General features: G+C 43.0%; 1 protein-coding gene across 1 annotated transcript; it reads right to left on the bottom strand.

The window, feature by feature from the left end:
* Positions 1-142: 142 nt before the first annotated feature.
* On the bottom strand, positions 143-4,691 carry LOC133911339 (protein NRT1/ PTR FAMILY 6.3-like). Its single transcript, XM_062353540.1, has 3 exons — positions 4,313-4,691; positions 3,646-4,202; positions 143-1,376 (listed from the first exon to the last, which is right to left on the bottom strand). The coding sequence occupies exons 1-3, from the start codon at positions 4,655-4,657 to the stop codon at positions 554-556; spliced, it is 1,725 nt and encodes a 574-aa protein (XP_062209524.1). The 5' UTR covers positions 4,658-4,691; the 3' UTR covers positions 143-553.
* Positions 4,692-20,481: the final 15,790 nt, after the last annotated feature.

Below are 20,481 nucleotides of genomic sequence, written 5' to 3'. Positions count from 1 at the left end.
TCTGTACTGAGATATTAATAGATTCTATTCAGTACCGTTGGAACGGGCAAGATATTCAGATACATGCCGTAATCTTATCCAACGTATGATTCAAAATCATGAGGACTTGGACACTGGTTAAGTATAATAAGTAAATCGAGCCTTTTATTCATGCGAGGAAGTTACAAAGTACCAGTACAATTTGCAGGAAGCAGAGCCATCTAGCTAGCTAGATCCCCATTTTGGGTGTGCTTAAGCCTAGCTAGTAGTAATCTCAAATTATTCATCCCTACAATTTTCATCACCATCACGTGCCAAACACATGGATAATACAGACGAACCCCTCCAATTAATGGAAGAAGAATTGATATAAGAAGCCGATCGACCGGCCGGACAAAACGCAGGAAGCTGTGCTGCGCTGCCCTGCCCTGCCTCCTAAACTAAGGTAAGATATCGATATGATGGAGCTAGCTCTATGCATAGTTTGATTACTCATGCATGAACCACCATTGCCGGCTTGCATGCTCGCGCCTAAGTTCGTCGTCAGCCGATGCATGCATCTACATATGATCAATCAGGCGTGGACAACGAGGTCATCGTCGGCAAGCTGGATACCAGCGTCCGCCAGTCGCTTCTCCTTGTACACGTAGCCTTTGGCCACGACCACAAAGGCTAGCAGGTTCACGGCGCTGATCGCGGCTAGCAGCCAGTAGAAGTTGTAGAGCCTACCCTCGTCGAGGTTGTCTGCGAGCCAAGGCTGCCGGCCGCCGGAAGTGGTGACCGTGTGCACAACGCTGACGAGAGCGGTGCTGAAGAAGAAGCCCAGCGCGAGCGTGCTAAGGAAGAGCCCCGTGCTCATGGTCTTCATGCCCTTGGGGCACTCGCGCAGGAAGAAGTCCAGCTGCCCGATGTAGGTGAAGGCCTCGCCGGCGCCGACGAGGAAGAACTGTGGCGCGAGTAGGAAGACGGACGGGGTGGCGGCGCCCGCGGCGAGGCGGCTGCGCTCCGTGAGCGCGGCGGCGACCATGGCGAGGATGGAGAGGAGGAGGCCGACAAAGATGCGCTGGAGCGGGGAGAGGCCGTGCGCGTTGGCGGTGAAGCGGCGGGCGAGGGGCACGATGAGGCGGTCGTAGACGGGTACGGTGAGGAGGATGGAGCCGACGAGGAAGACGGTGAGGGAGCCGGCGGGGATGACGAAGGAGGCGCCGAGGCGGCGGTCCATGACCTGCGCCTGGGAGACGGAGAAGGTGGTCATCTGCGCGTAGACCGTCCAGAAGGGGATGGTGGTCGCCCACGTCGGAAGCATGCGCACCACCTGCTTCACCTCCTCCACGTCCGTCAGCGTGCACGCCGCCCACTTGCTCGACGGCTCCACGATCGCCGCCCGCTCAAGGAACCTGCATGCGCGTGCGTGCACTGATTAGTGGCCGGCCTGTCGTGTCGTGTCGAGTAGTGTTTCGCTAGCTATACATGCATGCATGCATGGAACGGTAGCAGATTCACGTGAAGCGGCAGCCTTTGACTTTGGTAGCACCATGCAGCAGTGTACACACGCTATGAAAGACATCAAGAACATGCATGCATGCATCCCCCACGAACCAACACACAAGCCATGGCATTGGCATATCTCGAACAATATAAACTCCAAACCAACTTTAGTCGCAGGCAGGCAGGCAGGATTCGAGATCCAGCAGCAGGTGAGGTGGCAAACTAAAGCTGCAATAGATCGACTTGGGCATGTGATTGTGCACCGGCCCAAAGGCAAATAATGCTGCGGATTGTTTGTTTCCACATTCGATGTGGCGGGCAAAGTATCTTTTGGGAGACGGGCTAGCTTGTTTAGTTTTACCGACCAACATGCACACAGCAGAATGATGCATGCATGGATGTACTATATCTAATCATGTATATATGCCCAAACTAGCTAGAGATTAAATTAAAGCACGGTATATCAGGTAGAATCATTAACCCAATAATGCAAGTCATCATTCCCCAACGACGATCTGGTGGTAGCTGAGTCCAGTGAGCCAGTCATGTCCGAAGGGACAGATATACCAGCGCATGTACGTGCTACTCGCAAGATTTGGAATCTGTAAATGCAAATGTCTTTGTAGCTACTACTCTAGCCTGCATGTCGATGAAATGATCAATCGGGTTACCCAGGTTAGGTCAGCTTCAACTAATGAACATATATTACACCGTACCGATCGAGCCGGACACAACAAGGGGGGACACAAGAGACATGCACTGCACTACTTACTCTTTTGGCTGGCATTTAATTTAACTTGGCCCTGACGCTTAGCTGCTCCGCTCTCTTCTTGGACAAGTACGTACGCGGCAACAAGTTCACCTGTAGCTAGTGCCTAGTGCCTAGTGCCGGCCATGAGCAGCAGCATATATTGGCCTCGATCACTCCATCAGACCTGCACATCCATCTCGATCCTCCCGTGCAGCATGTGCACGAGCACCTTAAACTAATACTCTTGATGCATCTCTAATATAATCTCCATGAGACTGTTCATATTTTTTTGGTTTTGTATAAGGACACATCTAAAAACTATCATATGTATGATTTGGATTTATAGCATATACACCTATTTTTAGTAAAAAAAAAATTGAACATGAGCATTTTTCTATTTTTGGACTTTTTTATACAAGGACTTGCAATACTTATCTGTGACCAACTTCAATATGTGAGAAATAAATAGAGAAAAATTTTGATTATATATATATTGGTCAGCCTCTTAAATGCAGTTATGTAAGTAATTTGTAAAACATTGTAAGCAAATTAGAATGAATTCTTGTGCAATTTAAGAAAAAAGTTAAGACAACTCAGATTAGGTGTTCAACAAATTTTATAAACAAATTAGAACATTCAAAAGTAATATTATATTTAGCTACTAGACATTTTCAATTAGACTAGCATGTGCCTAACATGCATGATCGATCGAGATCATGTCATGTGTTCATTTGTTACGGGCTCGTGTGCACAGGGAAGGAGAGAGACTAGCTGATGATATCATATTACGTATTACGCGTACATGTCTCGTATGTATAGTTGGTAGTAATATGATGGGTCGATGCGCGGAGACTACGACGATGACATATATACACACAATATATAATAAACTCCCATGCATCAATGCATGCATGGAATCCTCCTGTAAATTAACGATCCTAGCTAATCGATACATGCATCTACGTATGTAACGACTATATATGTCTGTGACTCACACGATATATTAATTCTACGAAGAGAACGATAGCAACAACTAGGAAACTACGTACGCCCGCGTCGTTGTTGATGATTTTTACCCTCCGACGTCGATCCGTCCTACTAGAACGTAACAACAACATTGGATATATGTGTGTGTCGATATCGATCGATCGATCGAATGTACATTTGCGCATGCAGATGTTAGGTACCATATATGCTACCCTCGATCGGTCAGTTCAATCGATGAAGCATATATAGAAGCTGAGAATGAACAATTATATATATTGAAGATGCATGATCTGAAATATGCCGAGGAAAATAAATTAATTAAAATGAATCTACTCGATCGATCATATCGCGCAACGACTCAACTAATGCTCCTATATACTGTACTTATGTAGCAGGGTGAACATGGATGGATATATACATGAGTTACTTTAATTACTTGCCTGCATTGCTTGGTGTGCGGCAGCCTCTGCTTGCCGTTGACGTCCACGTCGGACAGCTTGGCCGGGTCCGACGGCAGCGGCAGCGCGCGATTCCTCCACGCCGCCGCCGTCACGGCTGCGATCTGCGTCAGCGGGCTCCCCACCAGCTTTTTGAACCGGTACATGGTCGTGCCAGCCAGGAACACCACCAGTCCCACCAGGATGGCGGCCACGCAGATGCCGTAACCCCAGCGCCGCCCGAACTTGTCCTGCACGTACACCAGCACGGTGACGGCGAACAGCGAGCCGATGCTGATGAAGAAGAAGAACCAGCTGAAGAAACGCGCCATGCGGCTCCTCTCGCCGGCGTCGGACTCGTCGAACTGGTCGGACCCGAAGCCGGACACGCTGGACTTGAGGCCCCCCGTGCCCAGCGCCGTGAGGTACAGACCCAGGTACAGCACTCCCAGCTGCGTCCCGTTCGACGGCACGCAGCTGCTGCTGGCACCCGTGGGGTCCGCGCAGGCCGGCGGGCGCAGCCCCGGCGCCGCCGTCGAGATGGTCAGGATCGTCATGCCCTGCATGTAAATTATTACTACTTGAGTAAGCGGCCGGGGAGCAAATCGATCGAGGCACAGCACAGCATAGCATAGCTTGCAACAATAAAATTGATAATGATAATACATACGGCGGCTTGGACGGCCGTGAAGATGGAGATGGTGAGGTATCTGCCGAGGTAGGTGTCGGCGACGAAGCCCCCGAGGAGGCAGAGCAAGAAGGAGGTGCCGAGGAAGTTGGTGACGGCGTTGGCGGAGGCGGCGCTGCCGAGGTGCATGGTGGCGGTGAGGTAGGTGACGAGGTTAACGGCGATGCCGAGCGTGGTGAGGCGCTCGTTGAGTTCGACGCCCAGGATCATGGCGGCGGAGGACCAGCCGCCAGAAGAGGCGCGCACCGCGGGGCGGCCCTTGTAGTCCCACGCGTCCATCATGGTCTTGCCCGCGCCCTCCGCCGCGGTATCCGGAAGCGCCGCCATCTTGTGATCGAGACCGGAGGAGGAGGCCTTGGTGTTTGGGCTGGAGCAACATCCTTCTCCTCAGTTCATTTATAGCCGCCTCCCGCTCACAGTGTATGGTAATGGCACCATTTAACGTGATAAAGACATATAATTAGGCCCAAAAAACCTTTAATTTAGTTATGATCGACATGCTAAATCAGCATGAAAATTCAAAGAACGCCACTAAAGAATACATTCGCACACACTTTTTCTAGTAAAAAAATATCTCTTTTATTTTTTAGTAATATCTTATATTGTGCGAACGTGATGAAAACTCTCTGCTCAGCTCTTCTTGTTCACCAAAGTATAGAAATGCAATGTTGTTAACAATTACAAGCAGTCGCAAAGGATTCAAAAAGCAACTTAGAAATCGTCTGAAAGCAAAATCAAATCAATCTACTATATGCTTCCAGAGCAGTGGACTGCAGGGGCTGGTGGGATGAATCAGAGAGGGAGGGCTTAGGTGTCGTGGACGAGGTGAAGGGTTATCTCGGCGTCTGGGTGCTGGTTGTTAGGTCCGAGGATGAGCCTCTTACACCCAACGATCTCCAGCCACTGCGCGCACCCGTCGCCGCCGAGAGGAGCAGCTCCTCGGTTCCAATGGCGAGGATCTTGATCTCGCGTGGAGGTGCTTGGATACAACGATGGGGAGCTCGATTTCCACAGAAAAGAGACAGAGAGAGAGATTGATTTAGGATTTGATCTTCCACCAGATGAAGCAAATGGGTGACATTCTGGTCTTTCTTATTTGAAGAATATTTGAATTTTGAATCGACATCCATCGTCTTCCCGGACCCCCACTCCCAGTTTCCCAACCACCCACAAGTGTGGATTCGGGGGCTGATGCGCATGACAAATGCAGATAAAATGGCCCAATTTATCATGATCTGGGAACTAGCTAGTGGAATGTGTGCAGCTGACGGACGAAGCAGACACCATGGTTTGTAATTCCAAGGATCATTCAACACTTGGAACGCACAGGCGGTGTGGAAGGAAGGCAAGCACAAATTCTTCACTTGGTTGCTGGTTCAGAGCAACATCTTTACGGCGGACAAACTTGCTATCCCAAATTCATGGCCCTTTTGCAACCAAGAGAAAGAGACGGCGTCCTACTTGTGCCTTTTTTCACTGAAATTTTGCAAAGGAGGTCTGGGACCTCGTGTGCAATTGGACACATTTGACAAGCGCACCCAGAGCCAGAGGACAGCAGACCTTCAAGGATTGGTGGAATGAGACAATGGGTCCGATCACGACAAAGCAACGTGAGCCATCATGTGCACGGCGTGGAATTTATATTTGCAACGAGTCGAGTGCAAGCGAAGAATCTTGGCGAACCAGACACTCACATCGCCACAAGTTTTCAACAGAATAAAAGAGGACATTCGGCAGCCTCAGATAGGCCGTGATAGGATGTAGATTAGCTATGGACCTATTGAAGAGTTTATCTAGTTTCATACTGTATGTAATAACACCACCGGCTTATTCTCCTCCTCTTCTCTCCTCTCTTCTCTCTTCTCTCTTCTCTCTTCTTAAATGAATGAAAGAGCAGTGCTCTGCTCATCGTTAAAAAAAATTAATTCGACGTACTGCTAATACAGTGTGCCCTGTTTCTGTTGCTGTCCAGACCTTAATTTCCCTGCAAATGCAAGCGATACCAACTGTCCAACTGTAGCTAGGAGGAGGAGGAGGAGGAGGAGGAGTTCTAGTTTGAGTTGGTAAAGTCTTGATGTGTCTGTCTGTGTACCTGTTGAGGCGGCGATGAAGAATCCTTCTGGGGAGACCCTGACCCTGACCCGCTAGGAACAGGCCCGCCAATCGTGGGTGAGTCCATAAAATATAATTCTACGTCGCAAATTCAAGTGATCAGTTCTAGGCAACCTAAGGGCATGAGTGCTCTTGCGCTACCTAGTATCTACGATAAGGACGACGGTAGCCATTGCTAACTTCGTTCATCTGCTACATGTGTGCGCAACCTATTCTTACCTGTCAACTGTGATGACCACTTCCTTGGATTTGCTTGCTGCCAGCACTGCTGGGGATCGATCGCTGTATATTGGGCGGGCGGCTACCATATTTTTTTTAGAAAAAGAACCGTTAACATCAGAACAATTATTTATAGATATATTTTTAGTTCTATTATAGACTGCTATAGTTTTTGTTTTTATAAAAATATATGTGATATCAAGCATATTATAGATGGATTCAAAATCGTCTATAATATACTTACACATAGACGAATTTTCTAGATAACTATATGTGAGTAGCAAGAGTTATACACGGTGTTTGTTTAAATATATCTATGATTACTAAGAGTCACATACATGTTTTATTTGAACCTGTCTGTGTTTATTATCGTAGACGGATTTTTTCTAAAAATACGCCGGTGCCTCTCTTCCCCCCCCCCCCCTCCCCCCAAAATATAGCCAGGAAGTAAATTTATTTTTAGGAGGAAAAAGTCATATAGATGCACACTTTATGATTCTAAAATTAAATAAATTAGCATATTGTTTAGAATATCAATCATATATTATTCATAACATCGATCACACGTTATTCATAAACACAGATGGGGACCTTAACCATCTATTTCAGCGCTGAGAATTTCGCATCAAAAAGCTCTGGCAAACAAAAATTATGCATGTAGTTAGGCTTTGACAGACTAGAAATATATTTCATGTCAGCAGTTATATATCACAAATGTTAAGAACATCATATAGATACAAATCACATGCTCAAGTCGATCTAAGGATATTTTGTTTGTGAAATACCGTCTGTTTTCAATGATTTTATGGTAGTGTAGTACAATACAAGGTCACTAGCTACTTGGTTTATCTTTTTTTTTTTACCTCTTAAGTTATAATTTTGGTACGTCTCATGGATACGAATGGTATCTCTAATAATATAGATACATACAATCTATAAAAATTATTCATATCATCTACGGATAGTACAATAGGCAACTTATTTAATAGTATTATTATAGCACTATCTACAAAATTAATATAGACTCATATATGTGAGGAACCGTCCAAATAGTATTCTAATTAATCATCAGGATGATCATTAGTCATAATCACAACCTCGACGATTAACCAGAATACCATTCCGGTAGTCCCGGCACGTGTTTTGTGCCCAGGATCGGAACACATGCCTTCCAACTCAAATATCACAACACAGTTTAATAGAGAGCAAATAATTAAACTGGATTACCATTGTTAAACAAGCAACTGCTTCCACAATTTACAACAAAAGAGGAACAACAACAACTACTATGCAGCGGAAGAAAAACCTATACAACAAAAGAGTATGGAGCCGTATGCCCTTAGGCTCCATACCAAAAGCGCCAGAGTTCGGAGTAGAAGGTGCTACTCCTGCCCGCCACCCTGATCGGCAGGCACAAAGTAGCCGAACACTGCCTCTTCTTCGCCGACCTGCGAACCTGGAAGCAACTTAAGGGCAGCACCCTTAGTACGAAGGTACTAGCAAGTCTTACACAGTATGAGTATATATATTCTCGACTCCAAGGATCATGCATTTAAAGCTGTAGCAAGGATTAAGACATGTTTAAGTTTATTAAGCAGTAAGCAACCTAGACTCTAGGTGTAAGCAACTGACTTAAACAACCACCGACTCAAACCCTGCCAACCAACTGATCAAAACAGATATATAACAACAAGTGTATAAAAGCAAACCATTCCCACCAAACCACCAACCACATACCGACCAAACCACCCCAATCCAACCATGCCACAACCCACATCGAAACTCTACGACCAAAATATGGTCGCTCGGTGGAGATAAGCGATAGCGATGCTCATGACCGAGAGCGCGGCAGCTCGAACTGATTATACACCCTGCAGGGGGATACTCCTGGACCCACACGACACAGGGACCATACGGCTTGTGCCACCCGCTAAGGTGCGCACAAGGGGGTACCCGTGACAACCTTTCCCAACCAGGCCCAACCATGTGGATCAACCATAGCTCGGCGAGGCGGTATTAGAACTACTCCCCGAGCAAACTAATACCGCTAAAAGCCCGGACTCAAACCGGACTCACACCGTCTATGACGAGGCCCACATGACCACGTCTGCGAAGGTAATCAGCTCGCCTACCATTATATCAGCATGTGGTGAGTAAGGTATGTGCTAAAGCCGACTACACCGATGATCGGTGCTTAACCGGTGCAAGCGGTCTACGGTGTCCGGGTTCCCTCCCCGAACTGCCTGAGGACTCCTCGTGAGCAGATGACACCCCTAACACCGCCCACACCTCGTCTCAACTCACCACTCACCAAACCGACTCATCATCAACACAACCATAAGTGTGAACAAGTAATAAATCCTAGGCTCGCAACAACGGTGGACGCCGTCGTCGACTTCTACCGAAAAGCTTAAGTACCACTAAGCATAGCGAACTAAAATTAGACCTCGATGACACCACTAGGCTCCTAGGAACAACACATGACATGTGACCGAAATGGGATAATGCATCGGCATAGGTTCTACCCAACTCAGTACCCGACACATGCAATGTATACATAAGCGTAGATAACATATTAAATTTTCAAGTAGACACGGTACAATATGAACGATGCTTGCCTTGCTGCCCTGGATCAGAAAGGTGGGACGCCTCACGATCGCCAACGGCCTCCGGGATCGACGGATCGGCGTTCACTACAGAGAGCAACGCGTGCAATGTAATGAGCATGTATGAAATGCGACCATGTAAGAAAAATATGCTCCACAATACATGACAACATTATTCCAAGATCGTACTGTCCAAACCAGAATTTTCCAAGTGGTCTCAAAAAGTTTGGAGTTCCTACGAATTAACTACGAATTTTACAAGCTATCAGCTATCAGGAAAGCCTGATAAACCGTGCTCGGGGTGCCCGGGATGAACAGTACTCACGGGTACCCGGGACAAACAGTACCCGGGGGCGCTCGAGGTGAATAGTACCCGGGGGTCCTCGGGGTGAACAGTACCCGGGGGTGCTCGGGAGTGCTCGGGGTGAACAGTACAGGGGTGCTCGGGTGAATAGTACCCGGGGGTGCTCGGGGAGTGCTCGGGGGTGAACAGTACCCGGGGTGCTCGGGAGTGCTAGGGGTGAACAGTACAGGGGTGCTCGGGTGGACAGTACCCGGGGGTCCTCGGGGTGAACAGTACCCGGGGGTGCTCGGGAGTGCTCGGGGGTGAACAGTACAGGGGTGCTCGGGTGAACAGTACCCGGGGGTGCTCGGGAGTGCTGGGGGGTGAACAGTACAGGGGTGCTCGGGTGAACAGTACCCGAGGTTCGTCGGGTGAACAGTACCCGGGGTGCTCGGGAGTGCTCGGGTGAACAGTACCCGAGGGTCGTCGGGTGAACAGTACCCGGGGTGCTCCGGAGTGCTCGGGGTGACTGCGCTCGTGCTCGGGTGAACAGTACCCGGGGTCGTCGGGTGAACAGTACCCGGGGTCGTCGGGTGAACAGTACCCGGTGTGCTCGGGAGTGCTCGGGGTGACTGCGCTCGTGCTCGGGGTGAACAGTATCAGAGGGTGCTCGGGTGCACAGTACTCGGCGCTACAGTAAAATCAGCCTCGCGCAGCTCCAGAACAGCAGCCATTACGAAGGGAAAAACTGGGCTAAACTAACCTGGGAGTCTCTCTAAATCAAAAGTAAAAATACCTAGAAGGGTGTACAGGGTCTAGACTTTGCTCAACCGCCTAGCAACATGATTCCTAACTCAAATCCACATAAATCCTCATTTGTTCCCAGACTGCAGAACTTTAAGAACTTTGCAACCCTAGTTCCAGATTCAAGATCTATCCAACCAAAAATGAGCATACTTGCTATGGGAGCCTAGCAGACTCACCCAAGGTACTTTGCTGAGGTTGGTGACCGCCAGTTGAAGGAGGAAACGACGAAAAATGGCTTGGAGAAGAGTGGGAAAAACTGCTGCTTCCTTGCTTCACCCAAAGAACACCAAACAAGTTCAGAACCAGCTCGAATTCCTTCGGGGAAACTGAAAATGAATTGGATGGACGGGTAGTCCTTGAGCTGGTGGTCACGTGAGTACCACATACGTACCTTGATCTTGCTCCCAGAGGTAGGGATCCAAAAGGGGAAAAAGGGAGCCTAAGAGAGAGAGAGTGAGAGACAGCCAACTCCAACTTGCTTCTTCAAAAAGCCTTATCTGGTGGAGTGGGTGAGTAGTACGTATGGGCAAGTTTGAGGGGAGAGAGAGCTGTTGCCCACTTATAGAGAGATATTTTTCACCCAAGTGGGCCCCATTTACCTAGAGGAAAGTCCAGACTTGCTTCCAGCTCCTTTATTTCTCTTAGTTTTTCCTTCTCCCACCTCATTGACTCAAAGTGAAGTGCTCCAGTGACCCAAACTGGAACATGAAGCTGAAATTGCATGTTTTAGGATTAAAACACACAATTATGGATTTCGGAACGTGACAATATATAATAGAGTATAATATCATTGTATTTAATGAGTAGACTATCTACTGATTAATAGCTAGTTATTCTCTCTCTTTATTCATTCTCTCCTCCACCTACACAAAAATCTAATGTGGCTTTCCTCAAGGGTCTCTCTAACAATCCATACATATCAAGTAGCAATAAGGATGTCTATGTCAAATTTTTATTTATATGTAGAAGAGTTAATACAAGGAGAGAGAGAAAAGCTATATAACTACTAATATATAGTCAGTCTATAATGTATTTCAAGATAGATATAAACTTTTAATACCATATTACATATAGATCCATATTAAATTAAGAAGAAATGATATAGCTAGTTCAATGGAAGAGTTATAATTTTTATAGCTAAGTAGTTACTATATCGCTGGAGATACTCTTTATGTTACGATGAGAGGGATAAATTGATTACCATTCAAGCTGATATTAGCATACAGATAAGCATAGCCCCTGCCTGTGCAGTAGATCTTCTAGAATTTAGGAGGCGGCTCCTTCACTTTGGTTGGAGCATGAGACGTCGATCACTTTGTTTCCATATTATTAGGACGGACTGTCGGACTAAATTTGTGTGGAGGATGTGACATTTGCTACTTGCAAGTTTTCTTTAGTTGTGATATATTGACAGAGGAAGATACCTCCTAGCATCATCCATCATTGTTGCTCTGAGAGGCGATTGGAGCAGAGCAGGAACAACCTCACCTCATGGGGGGACAGGGTCTCGTGGATGGATGGATCATCCTCGCTGTGCTTTGCTCTTGGACCCCTGGACCAGGGAGGAGGGGAGCCTGCTACAAAGTGAACAACAGCTAATACTAAATACCCCCAGAATTTCTGATCGCCGTCCAGACAGCTCCACACACTTTTCATTTTTGAATTTTTTTAAAACTTTTCTAAGCAAAATTTTCTCGTTAGCTTTTCCTCAAAACTTTTCTCATTAATTTTTTTAAAGAAATTATCCGAATAATTTATTCGAAAAACTTTAAAAAAAACAGAAAGACGTGAGAGAAATTTTTTCAAAAACGAAGAGCAAAAGAGACTATCTAAAAAGTTACTAGTTACCTCTCTGGCACGCGCGTGGAAGTGGAATAGCAGCACTCAGATAGCCCCCCTTCAAATGCATGCATTCTTTAGAAATTAGAAATGAAAAACCAGAAAGTAAGCGTATATAGTTGCCAATCATTGCAACTTTATTTTAGTTGTACCGCAACATGTTACATGTCTGTTCACTCAAAAAATAAAAAGAAAACATGTTACATGTGTGCGCGCGCGCGCCCAACCCACCTAAACAGTTACAGTAGTAAGTTGGTGTGGAGCATTCATTCCAATTTCCAGAGAGAGCACTGAGCCCTGAGCCTGAGAGAGCAGAGGTCATTTTATTTTTCCTCCGTTTTTCTGCGACGCTGTGGAATGGAAGTTTCGTTCTCGTGTGTGTCCAGTGCGCTTTTCGATAGTATCCAAGCCTAGTCAATGGGCCACAGAATATATAGCCAATGCCAACGGGTCGCCCAGTCTTCCTCTTCCTGGGTTGGGTAGGGACTAGGGAGGGTTCACAGTACACAAGAAGAAGCAGCAGCAGGGTAGGAGCCGGACCGCGACATGGCAAAATCTGGCATGGGTTGCCGTCGTCGTCACCGGCGGCTACCGCTTGGCACATGATTGATCCCATATGAGAGGACGTGGCCCGAGTCATCAGGCCTTCACTTGTTTTGGGCCATCCGGACGACTACGACGAGCTTTTTATTTATATATTTCCATTTTTCAGTATTTATAAAAATATGTGTCTTTTTTAAATATTGTATATCTAATCTATGCTCGTTTAGTAGAAAAATGATAGTAAGATGTTATCTATCTAGTAGACCTATTTTATAGGGTTTACAACGCAACAATCAACAATTAAATATTAGCATCGACGACACATTTACACCTGTATAGCCCACTAAATTTTCACACAACACAATGATGTTTTTAGCTTTTGTTACGCATACTTTTCAAGAGCTGGAAACTCTAGCATCTACCCTGCTTCTTAATTAGATCTGCCACAACCAGATGGTGCACACGCTGTTCGATCCCCTTAAAAAACGTAAGGCATATGTGTTAGAGGCTTCAAGAACATTGTCACGCCTGTTTGATGTGCCGTCATGCTCAAACAACTACGAAGGTAGCAACACTTATCGGGGCGGAGCTCTCCAAAAATGGCTACAGTAGAGAGGCATTTGAAGGGTGATTTCTACTTGTCCAGCGTCGGTTCGTGTAGCTGGTATAAGATTGCAGATCTGATTTTGGGTGTGTTGTTGATGGCGGTGACTCACTGGATTTTGTTTGTCATCGTTGTCTTCGGTGGGGTCTTTAGTGGAGCTGTTGGTCTAGGTTAGACTGCCGATGACTTCTGTGTTCGTTGGGTTTATACGTTTGGTGATGCTTTCGATCCCCTTTGTTGTTTGTTGGTGAATTTGGGTCATTGGAGCCTGCTCCAGTGGAGGCTGTTGTACCACTCAATTTTAACGAATAAAATTAAGTATGGCTTATATGTGTCTAAAAACTTTAACATACGTAAACACATCACATGTAAAATAACAAAAATAATATTTTAATTTACAATCGTTTAACTCTTAAAAAAAAATCACATAAACAACTCTATTGACCCAACGACTGAACTAAACGACGTAGCGGAATGAAAACATTGACGACCAAGCAACTCTACATGCATCGACCAAAAATACGCTCCTAGTACACCAGGTCGTCATCTTAAAAAGTCTTCAAAATCCTCCGCTGAGCAGCATATATATTACGGGAGATAGCAAAAGTGAGTACATAGAGTGCTCAGCATATGTGAGAAAATAATAATATGCAGGTTTTAAAAAATAAACTAACATATGCTATATTTGCGTAAATAAAGTGGCTAATTAATTATGATATTTGAGTTAATCCACGTATTAATTTAGTATTTATGAATATTTGCAGTTTACATTATGAAAGTGAAAAGTAAAACTTTACCATGGCCCACATGTCATTGTGCCAACTATTAGAGATGATTGCAGAAATTCACTTCTAGGCCCACTAGTAAGTCAAATGCATTAGTACTATGGGCCATTGGATTGCAGTGGCAGCACACAGTACGTCTGACTCGAGTCTGTCATGTAAAAAAAATACTATAGATGCCCAATGTTTTGTTTGGATAAAGTTCCAAGTCACTGATAAAGCATAACTTTTTACCTTGCTTATCCTCCACGTCATGTGACTCTAGCAAAACCATTGTTTTCCTTTTTTTTTCAGAACACCAAATCCATAGGCACTCATAGGCTTGTATGAGTTTAATTGTTTTGACTTAAGTCCACTGATACTTCAGGACACTAACTATCGGGCCATCAAAGTAAATCTTGATACCTATACTAGTAGCGCACGCAGCTCAGTTTGGATTATCTTGGAGCAGGGAACACGTTACCTTGCATGTTTATCATTGCAGAATGCAAAACTTCCGTAGTGGCCAAGTTATCGACGCTTATAAATAGAGTAGTAAACCACCTGCTACTGACCATCCACAACGAGTCTTCTTCCAACACTCACACACCTTCACTCAAGTCTTCCTCATACAATATACACGTACACACACTCTTGCACTTCCATATTATTATTAGTCAAGATCATTAGTGTACCATTAGGGTGCTATAGCCTATAGTTAAACTATAGTTTGGGTATTCTGTCAAGTTATAGTTCGGGTTTCCCGCCGAGATATATAAACATCGGTTTTCAAACGTCGGTTCTGCCAAAATTTCATATCAGGACAAAGACGCTATATCTTGGTTTTCTTAGTAAGAGGCAAGCTGCGTTGACACCCGTCTTATTTATATCATACTTTTATTTGCAAGCTGCGTTGACACCCGTTTTATTTATATCATGTTTTTATCTGCAAGCTGCGTTGACACCCGTCTTATTTATATCATACTTTTATTTGCAAGCTGCGTTGACACCCGTTTTATTTATATCATGTTTTTATCTGCAAGCTGCGTTGGCACCCTATTTTATTATTATTATGCTTTTATCTGTAAGCTGCATTCATACCCTATTAGAGTAACATATTTATATGAGAATTATTGTCTGTTTATATTTTAATATTGTATTTCCCGTTATTATAAATTATTATCCATTAATATTACAGTTTGATGTTACATTTTAATTAATGTTTGTATTTCTAGAATAGAAATACATATGTTCAACCAATTATTCATATTGTTGTCAATCATTAATGGTAGAGTGGATACTGACGTGGACAGTCGATACATTTTGAGTTACCGGGAGTGCCTAGTGAAAGATCTAGTCATGTAGCCGGGACTATATTATTCACCTGTATGGTGTAGCACGTGCATTGAAAGTATCATTTGGGACTGTCCATAGGAAAAGCTCAGGCCTCGTCGTGGTACAAAACACGACGTAATATTAGTGATTGGACAATCTCTGCAGAGTTAAATAAACAATAAAAATTTGATATTATAATAATTCAGATTTATTTATACATGCAATGTCTTTATCTTGCTGAGTATTTTATACTCATAATTGTTTTGGGTGTTAAACGTAGAATCTCAAGGTTATGATCAAGACAACGACGACTAGATGCTATACATGGGAAATTTTGGGATATATCAATAGTGTAGTGTTTAATAATTTGTTTACATCAAAATAAGTTGTATAAGTAGACACATAATCATGTAAATTATGACATCTCATATAAATAAAGCTTCCGCTAGTTGCTCTGTAAACCACTAATTTTATTTGAGTATTTTTGCCCTAACATGGTTATGGGTTTTTAATCCATAATTATGTGGCGGCTGTCATGTGAGCCTGTGTTCGGGGCGTGACAGTTAAAATGGTATCAGAGCCTTAGGTTGCGTGGTTGGGGAACGCTTAGTTAGTCTCATGATTTCCTTTTGCAAATTGGTTGTGCTTTATTTTCCAATTAATATGCATTAACATTTTTTTTTACCTTTATATAAGATATTCTCACTCATGTTCAATTGTTATTCCTTGCCGCAGATGGCAGGCGGAAAGGTATATACAGTTGATTTTAAAGAGTTTCTTAATAATATCACAACTGACTTTGGCTTTCCAGCTCCATATTTTGGCTATACTCGAGATGGAGATGTGTTTAAGGCTTTTGTTTATGTCCAATATAAGCTAAAAAATGGACCACTAGATCATCCTTTCCATACTTTCTTTGGAGAGCATATATTTGAAGGCGAAGCTTACAGGAGGGCTGCTTTAGCAGCTATCCATGAGATGCGCCATCACTTACCTATCCACTTAGATGATTTGCATCAAAGAGAGGTTCTTGAACTACGTGATACCGTGGCCCAGTATCGCTCTTACAATCACGATCTTCAGGATGATCTATCTTTTCTAGAAAATAAGATTAATAATGTTCGAGGTTGGCGTACTCGTGTTTGTGAACAAGGTGCTCGAGTTGCACAAGAATTATATGAACTTTACCAGATTCTTAATCAACAAAACATCTTGCCTTCTGAACCTGGTGATTCACTCCCAATGCTACCATCAGATGATTCTCATACAAGGGAGTCGTATATCCAACTCTCGGATATTATCAATATAAATAATGATGAGGATCCTGAAGAGATTATGTCCAACATAAATAGCAACTAGTAGGATTTCCTTGCAGCATTAATCTACTAGCCTTTTAGATAGAGAGAGAGTTTCTCACAAAGAGGGATTTTGGGGTTGAAAGTACCTTTTTGTGCTAGGCATGCTCACCACATAACATAGATAGAGAGAATTTTTGTTGTACATTATCTCTCTAATGGGTTGTTTCTATTGTTATATACTACTTATGTACATTGTTTAAAATAATATTATACAGTTTTTGTAGCTTTTGTTCCATTGATTAATATTTACAGTTTTGAAATAATGAATCAGATGGCACAAAACCATTCTGATGAGAACAACAAGGATAAAGGAACTGATGCATCAGGTCAAACAACAGAACATGACATCCCGAGTTTTCCTAATAACTGGCATGAGATGGCACAACTACCCCAAATATTGATAGCAATGTTAGGAAAGCAGCATGAGACACAACAACAACAATGTACATTGATTCAACAACTTAGTCAGCAAGTCTCTAGAATAGATGGAACATCTGAGGGAGACCATCGCAATCACAACGCAGATTTTCACCGTCTTAAACCCCCTATTTTTGGTGGGACAACTGATCCACTTATGGCAGAAAATTGGATAATTGACATGGAAAAATGTTTTGGTATAGTGAAGTGTTCAAATATAGAAAAGGTTGCATATGCTACGTTTATGCTTAGAGAAGGAGCTTTTGATTGGTGGAATGCACATAGAAAGTCATATCCTGAAGGTACCATTCTCACTTGGGAAATATTCAAGCAAGCTTTCTATCAGAAGTATTTTCCACCTAGTATACAAAGACAAAAAGAGCGAGAATTTCTTGATCTCAAACAAGGTGGCAAATCAGTGGCTGAATATGAAATTGAGTTTTCAAAGTTGGTGAGATACGCTTCTGAATATGCCCAAAATGAAATTAAAAAGGCACAGAGATTTGAAGATGGACTCAATCCTATAATCCGTGGTAGAGTAAAAGTTTTTGAGCTCAATGTCCTTCGTGAAGTAGTGAATAAAGCATACATCGCAGAACAATCATATCAAGAAGAACGAGCTATGATTGAGACCAAACGAAAGCATTATCGAGATTTTCAAGGTTCATTATCTGGAAACAGATTCAAAAAGTCAAAGACCTTTGGACAATTTGGCAATAACAAATCAAACCAGAAGTTCTTGAACCCAAAGTGTAATATTTGTCAAGGAAATCATTTCACACGACAGTGTAATCACAGACAAGGTCGTTGCTTTGAATGTGGCCAAGAAGGGCATATGTTTTATCAATGTCCTCATTCGAAGCAAAGTACAAATAATAATCAGTATTCTCTGTCAAAACCTACACCAATAGGTTTACCAGCTCCTCAAAAGCCCATGTACTTACTAGCACCTCCAGCAAGTAATGCACCAGCAAAACAACAAGATGAAAAAGGAAAAGCTAAGGGAGGAAACCGAGCTCGAGTTTACAATTTAACTATGAAAGATACAAAGGAAGCAAACAACGTGGTGACATGTATTCTTTCCATTGCCTCTCACTACGGAATAGTACTCTTTGATTCTGGTGCATCGCATTCTTTTATATCAAAAAAAATTATTGATAAGCATGCCATACGCCGTAAATTACTTCCCGTTGAAATCAAAGTTGAAACCCCAGTAAGAAAGGTAACTTCAAGATACATATGTGATTTATGCCCGATAGAAATATCAGGAAAGAAATTTTTGGCCAATCTAGTGGTAATAGAAATGGTGGAGTTTGACGTTATCTTGGGTATGGATTGGTTATCTATAAATTGGGCATTCATCGATTGCCATAGAAAAAGAGTAATATTCAAGTTACCAAACCATCTTGAAGTAGTGTATCAAGGAAATATGAAGGTAGCAAGCCTCAAAGCTCTTAATCTTGAAGTTACAAGGGAAAGTATAAAGAATATTCCTGTAGTAAATGAATATATAGATGTTTTTCCAGAAGAATTACCAGGAATGCCACCAGATCGAGAAATAGAATTTGGCATTGATCTAATTCCTGGTACTAGTCCAATTGTTAAACCACCTTATCGGATGGCTCCAGTTGAAATGCAAGAGCTAAAGAAACAGCTGGAAGAACTGGAAAACAAAGGTTTCATACAATCTAGTGTGTCTCCATGGGGTGCTCCTGTACTTTTTGTAAAGAAGAAAGATGGTAACCTAAGACTTTGTGTGGACTATCGGGAATTAAACAAAGTGACCATTAAGAATAAATACCCATTGCCAAGAATCGATGACTTATTTGATCAACTTCAAGGAGCAAAGATATTTTCCAAGATAGATTTGCAGTCTGGTTATCATCAGCTGAAGATTAAAATGGAAGATGTTCCCAAAACTGCATTTCGAACAAGATATGGACATTATGAGTATTTGGTTATGCCTTTTGGGTTAACAAATGCTCCACCAGCTTTCATGGATCTAATGAATTGAGTTTTCAAACCTTACTTGGATCAGTTTGTTATTGTATTTATTGATGACATCTTAATATACTCAAAGAATGAAGCAGAACATGCAAATCACCTACGGATAGTTCTTGAAATATTGAAAGAAAATAAGTTATATGGAAAATTAAAGAAATGTGAGTTTTGGCTTAACAAAGTATCATTTTTGGGACATGTAATATCCGGGGATGGAATTTCAGTGGATCCTACAAAAGTACAAGCTGTAGTAGACTGGAAGAAACCAACAACAGTAACAGAGATAAGAAGTTTTCTTGGATTAGCAGGATATTATAGAAGATTTATTGAAGGTTTTGCTCATTTATCATCACCATTAACAAAGCTTACACGAAAAGGAGCAAAGTTTGAATGGAATGAGCAATGTGACAAATGTTTCAAAGAACTAAAGAAGAAACTTGTATCTGCTCCAATACTCACTTTACCAAGAAGTGGAATTGGATATGTGATCTATTGTGATGCATCAAAAGTGGGATTAGGTTGTGTGCTAATGCAAGAAGATAAAGTGATTGCATATGCATCCCGTCAATTGAAACCCAATGAAATGAACTACCCTACCCATGACTTGGAATTAGCAGCTGTAATATTTGCACTAAAGATTTGGCGTCATTATCTCTTTGGAGAACATTGTGAAATCTACACTGACCATAAGAGCCTCAAGTACATATTTACTCAGAAGGAGCTAAATATGAGACAAAGACGTTGGTTGGAATTAATTAAAGATTATGATATTGAAATAAATTATCATCCTGGAAAAGCCAACGTTGTTGCTGATGCTCTAAGTAGAAAAGCATCATGTAACATGGCTACTATTATCTCCAATCAAGTAGAAATATTGAAAGATTTGGAAAATTTGGAAATCATGGTTGTAAGAAATAATCCAGAGATTCAACTCTATGCTCTACAGCTTCAGCCAATTTTACAAGAAAAGATAAAGGTGAAGCAAAAATATGATGAGTTCCTAAATAAAATTAAGGAAGGATTAGAAGCTGGGAAACCACTTGAGTTTAAAATCCATGAAGATGGATCATTTTGGTTTCGTAATCGCTTATGTGTTCCAGATGACCAAGAAATAAAAAAGGAAATACTAGAGGAAGCACACTCTACCCCTTATACTATTCACCCTGGAAGTACAAAAATGTACAAAGATTTAAAGGGGATATTTTGGTGGAATAACATGAAAAGAGATATAGCCAAATTCATTTCTGAATGTGATGTATGTCAACG

This window comes from Phragmites australis, chromosome 3, assembly GCF_958298935.1.
Source record: "Phragmites australis chromosome 3, lpPhrAust1.1, whole genome shotgun sequence".
Classification (NCBI taxonomy): Eukaryota; Viridiplantae; Streptophyta; class Magnoliopsida; order Poales; family Poaceae; genus Phragmites; species Phragmites australis.
Note: the sequence above shows the minus strand (reverse complement) of the source record. Positions and strands in the feature narration are given on the sequence as shown.